Source organism: Cyprinodon variegatus, unplaced genomic scaffold (genome assembly GCF_000732505.1).
Source record: "Cyprinodon variegatus isolate N-32 unplaced genomic scaffold, C_variegatus-1.0 Scaffold178, whole genome shotgun sequence".
Lineage (NCBI taxonomy): Eukaryota > Metazoa > Chordata > Actinopteri > Cyprinodontiformes > Cyprinodontidae > Cyprinodon > Cyprinodon variegatus.
Window position 1 is genome coordinate 661,361 of NW_015150631.1, and position 5,833 is coordinate 667,193.

The 5,833-nt window shown below is 36.1% G+C and overlaps 1 protein-coding gene across 1 annotated transcript in view; it reads left to right on the plus strand.

Annotated features, from left to right (window-relative positions):
* Positions 1-5,596, plus strand: part of lrrc43 (leucine rich repeat containing 43) — a 10,584-nt gene extending 4,988 nt beyond the window's left edge. Inside the window, 4 exon segments of the mRNA XM_015378745.1 lie at positions 1,682-1,757; positions 2,257-2,387; positions 4,902-5,099; positions 5,480-5,596. Coding sequence (XP_015234231.1) covers positions 1,682-1,757; positions 2,257-2,387; positions 4,902-5,099; positions 5,480-5,596 — 522 coding nt within the window.
* The last annotated feature ends 237 nt before the right edge of the window (positions 5,597-5,833 follow it).

The window sequence follows — 5,833 nt, forward strand, 5'->3', positions numbered from 1 at the left end:
TATATATATATATATACACACAGGTAGTCACTGTACTGTTTGGTGACATGATGTGTACCACACTCAACATGGACCAGAGGGAGCAAAGAAAATAGTTGTCTCAGGAGTTTGGAAAGAAAATTACAGACAAGAATGTTAAAGATAAAGGCTGTAAGACCATCTATGAACAGGCTGATGTTCCAGTGATCACAGCTGCACATATAATGCAGAAAATTGAAATCCCCGGGAATGTAGCCAACATCCACTGATGTGGTAGCAGAAGGAAATTGATGACAAATAGAATGAGAAGAACAATATGAGTGGTAAAAAAAAGAACCAAGAAAAACTTCTAAAGAGTAGGGGTGTTGGCCTATTGGTTAGAGCAGTGCACTTGTGTACTGAGAAGGTTCCAAGTACGTGGTTTGCAGTCTGGGTTCCTGAGCAAGATTCTTATCCCCACACTGCTCCCTGGGCACCACAGAGTGGCAGCCCACTGCTCCCCAAGGGGACGTGTCAAATGCAGAGAAAATTTCTCCAGTGTGGCATTAATAAAGTTCAATTAATATTATTTTATTTAATTATTTAATTATTATTAAAGGTGAACTTCAAGCTCAAGAAACATCCATGTCAGATCACACCATCCATCGCTGTTTGAGCCCCAGTGGATTTAATGGGAGCAGACCAAGAAGGACGCCATTGTTGAAAACAAATCATATAAAAGCCAGAATGGAATTTACCTAACTACATATTGACAAGTCACAAAGCTTCTGGGAGGAGGATCTTTGGACAAATGAGACAAAAAAGGAACCTTTTGCCAAGGAACATTAGCTCTATGTTCATAGATGGAAAAATTATAAAAAGAACACTGTCGCTAATGTGAAACATGGTGGAGGCTCTGTTATGATCTGGGCTTCTTTGCTTCATCTAGCACAGGGTGTCTTGAATCTCTGCGGGGTAAAATGACACACAAGGGATTCTAAAGAGAAATGTTCTGCCAAGAGGCAGAAAACTTGCTCTCAGTTACAGGTTATCAGTCTTCAACAGGATAATGACCCAAAACACAAATCTAAAAATTGCCATGAGTGACTAAGAGGAAAACATTGGACTATTTTGAATTAGCCTTCTATAAACCCTGAAATAAATCCTACTGAGTATCTTTGGAAGGAGCTTAAACATCCCGCCTGGCAACCTTCAAACGGGGACAATTGGATCAGTTTGCTCATGAAGAGTGGGACAAAATACCTGCTAAGAGGAGTGGCAGTCTGATTCACAGTTAAAGGAATTGTTTGATGCAGTGATTGATTCAAAAGGTTGAGCAACAAAATATTAAGTTAAGGTACCAGACCAATTTGAAGCATGGTGGAAATCTAATATTTGACTTTTATTTGATCATTTGTGTAGAATTTCTATTTATCATCACAGATTCACTTTATTTCTGTGACCATTGTGGGTTTTTCTTTCATTAAATGGGGGTTACTAACTAACTAATACCACTGCTACCAAGTAAAATGACTACATGAAAGGATATGAATAAGAAAATAATTCTAAAGCAATTTAAGCATCCAACAATTTACTTGAACGCCTTTTACCTAAGGTTTCCTCGCCTACAAGATGAAAGTAGTGGAGTTTTTAAATGCTACAAAACTAAATTAGCTTGTTATTGAGAATAATAATAATAATAATCTGGTGCTGCTGCTTGCAGGGAAGTGAGAGTGAATCTAACCTGGCGTCTCATTTAACAGAGACCACCTGCTCTGACCGACAATCATACAGAGACTGTAAGAGAGAAGTGTTCGTCCTGCATAGCAGGGTGTCTGAAGTCAACATTTAAACAATTTATGAAGCTGCCTGTTGTAAGAAAATTACCACCTTTTGAGTTTTGCAGATTTTAGGCCTTTGGGTCCAGATTATTGCAAATGTAACAGAGCTAAGGTGGTTTATTAAAATTGGATTTAAAAAAAAAACCCTATCAGGCAATCAATTAGGGGATTATAATGGTAAAAATGCTATGTTATGTCTAACAGACACTTAAACAGTGATAACAGAACAGCAGTAGGCTTTTCATCCACCTCCTATGTTAATACAGCTTAGTAATAAGTGGGAATAACTTTTTCTTATTAATGTCTCTGGAATTTACTCAGAGGAAAATTATTAGAAGCTATCTTTTATCAGCTCTCATTAGGTGTCTAACCTTTTCCTTGGTTCAACTTTCATACCTCCTTATCAGATTTTAAAATTATAAAGATTCATTATTACTAACTCCCTGTTAATTTAAAGTGCCACAATGCAGAACATCGGCACTGAGATGGTCAAAATGCGTGGACTTAGGTTACATTCTATCCAGATCACTGGGTCACCTGAAGAAATTTTTGAAACAAGGACTTAATCTAAACCTAGAGGAGGAAAAGGTAAATGAAATAATGCCTGATGTAGGATATGATGCAGGAGGATGTTACAAGACTTTCTTTTCTGAAGATGTTCCACGGGAAAAAGCCAACCTACGAAACAAAGGGGGAAAAGGCAAAAGGAAGAAATGATTCATGATGTGATCATTGACAAACCACAAACTAGTGTTACTGGATTGGTTTTATTGAAGCAAATTCAAAGAAATTCTCCTCCATAAACTTTCGCAAATTTCAATGACATCTAACAACAGTTAATTAGGAATGACTGAGGAATAATGCACTTCGAAATTAAGCACCTTAGTTGCACTGTTAAAGCAAAGATATATGAAAAACAATTATTACAGCAGCTAAAAACATCTTCAAATAGATTTATGTTTGTGATCAAATTAACCAAAAAAATGATACATTTCAGTCCTAAATGAAATTATGGTTTAAGAAAAATATGCCATTTTATCAAAGAAGACATAAAATCTGTAATGAGGACCATATATTGGTCAGAAGACACAATTCAAAGTTGTTTCCTGTCCTCCATTTTCATGGCAGTTTATATTGTCTGTGTTTTACACTTGCTGCTATCAAAGCAAACCTGATTTATTTTTGAGAATTTTGATTTCAGATGTTGAAATGTACACTTATTACGATTACTAAGCCTTTTAAGCAATGTTATTAAAGCCCGGATGATGATCCCAAGACTTTCTATGCCTCATATACTGTATAAGCTACACATGGGGCATCACTCTACATGTGAATTAGACCAAAACCTCAAAATGTCTGATGCTTTGTGTGACATAATGGAAAGATATTAACAATCTGCTAAAGATGCTAATCTGACTTTTTGTCACGATTTGGTTTTGAGGACCTGAACGCAGAGGCTGAGAGGCAGGGGTGAGTACTTGCAGTTTTAATTAACGGTAACAGTTGAAGGCGGCAGGAATACAAAATCCAGGGTAAGACGAGGAACCAGCACTGAGGAACTGCACGAGGAGAGTATTAATGGTAAACTGAACAAAGAGAGGAATAATGAACAGATTGGGAGCAGGTGTGAAGAGAGGAGTCTAGAAAGGAGCTAGGGAAAAGGAGACCAACACAAGAGGGCAACAAATAAAAACCTTAGAACTGAAATATATCCAGAAAATACAACAAAATAGGAATTAAACCAATAAAACTAGAAAACACAGAGCTAAGTAAAACATAACAGAATCAAGACCGTGACACTTTTATTATGTCATTATGTATACACAGAGTGTATCATCACAGCATGTATCTGTGAAGAGGAAGTCAAGATTTCTAGATTAATGACGAAGCCATTTCCATGTTATAAGAATTATAGAAACTAAATAAGAATGCCCAACCTTTAAGAAAAGGGACAAGCAGGTTTTTGAGCAAAAGATCTTCTGAAGCAGCTGGAAATAGGGTGCCATGCTCCACAGCGATTTAAAGTCATGTAACAACATGAGCTGAACAGACAACCAATACACAAAAAAAACCCCACAGAGCAACACACGCTCCTAATCCTACAGTATGTTGGTGGCAGCATCATGCTGTGTTTTTTTCAGTCAGAAGGAATGGTGCTACTCCCCGAACAGGTGACATTATGAAGCGAGGACGTTATATGGACATCCTGAAGCATCTGGAGACACCAGCAAGGTAGCTAAAGCTTGGGCAAAAAATATGTTTTCTAAACAGAAGACTAACAAATTTAAATCAGCTCTTTATAGAGGAATAAGCCAAAATAACAGGGAAGCACTGAGACTTTTGTGGATGAATCTCCAAAATCTAAAGTCATCCAGTTTAAAGGCAGGTATTGATTGACAGGATGCAACCAAACCATAAAAAAAGACTAATGTAAATATAAAATTCTCTCTTTATTGTCTTTTTCTACTTGTAGCATTTAGTAGCTATGAATTTACATAAATGTGGTATTGATTGAGTTGATTTCTGGGTACTTTTGTCCCTTGTCAGCTTTCAGTTTAACATGAAACACCTCTGCTGTGATACATGAAGCTTTAACACATCATTTAGCACATGAGAAACTTTGTTCATTATCTGATTGTTTTGTAGCAGAACTTTACTTATAAAAATATTTGCTCAACATACGATAGTTGCCTTTTTGTCAAAACTTAATATTTGTGCTTTTAGTTGAGAAAAAGTATTAAATTACACAATACAGTTTAAATGCCAATGTATAATTCTATTACAAACAATATTACTATATCCTGTTGCTACTTTTGAAAATGTTTAGTTTTACATCATATTGATTAAAAAAATAGATATTTAATTTCTAAAAAATAATCCAGATACAAGAGTCAACATATTTTGTTTTATATTTAAAACTTTTTATTTTATTTTTTCACTTTGCACAGTAAATTACTTTGCACATTGCAAAATTGCAAACTGATAAAATACTGAATGATTCTAAGAACACACAAAGTTTATCTTAGTGCTCAAAATGTACATTTTACATCCTTTTGATTTTGTGCCTCAAAGCAAATCAAAAATTTTTGTTATCCTTTGCAGGTCAAATCAGCTTTCAATAAAGGCAAACCTAAAGACATAAAGAACAGATGTCCAATAGAACCGGTCCAAGATCCACCTATCAGAGGAGTGTTGGCCTCTGCACACATCCCACTGCAAAGCCTGCTTAATGGGAATCAGACAGTCACTGCTGTCTGTGACTTTGGTCCCCTACCTGTACACTCTGAGAAAACACAGAAGGCAAGTTTTTTTTCCTGTTGCATATTATGTAAATTCATAATAGATACCATGAGATATACTGCTACGGCCATAGAGACATGTGATTTGATAATATCTGAGAAAAGAAAGTGGTTAGCAGGGAAGGAGAAAAAAGTAGAACAGAGAGGAACCAGCGGGTCCCTAATGAGAATTGCATCACCAACAAAAGGTTATACGAGTTCTGCATGGAACCTTAAAATATTTAAGAATCACTGCTGTTAATATCAGCTCTTCAATGTCTAAGATATAATATAAGGAAAAACTAAAAAGTTATGCTGCAACATTCAGGATTTTCAGACCTCTTTTCACTCTCTGTGTAAAGCAGCAAAGAGTGTAGACACAGAGAGTGAAATCTGACACAGATAAACCAGAGAAACCCACCTGAACCAGTCCAGCAAGAACCAGCAACTGTGGAGCTTAGTGTGGAGCTGGAGAAATGGAAAACAGCATCTGAAGCTCATCGTCACAAATATAAATAATATAAATATAAAATATCTGTAGCCCAGAGCTGGAGTTTACCCTAAAGTGGATGCATTGATTACAAAAAAAAATATATATATACAGTATATATGAGAACCCAGTCCAGGTGTTAATGTGATTATTGCATTTTAGAGGCCATCAGTCTGAAATTAAATATGTGCAGCTGACCATTTTATGCTACCATATTTTATTAGGGTAAAAGATTGTGGGTCAAATATCCCCATGCATCCATTTTA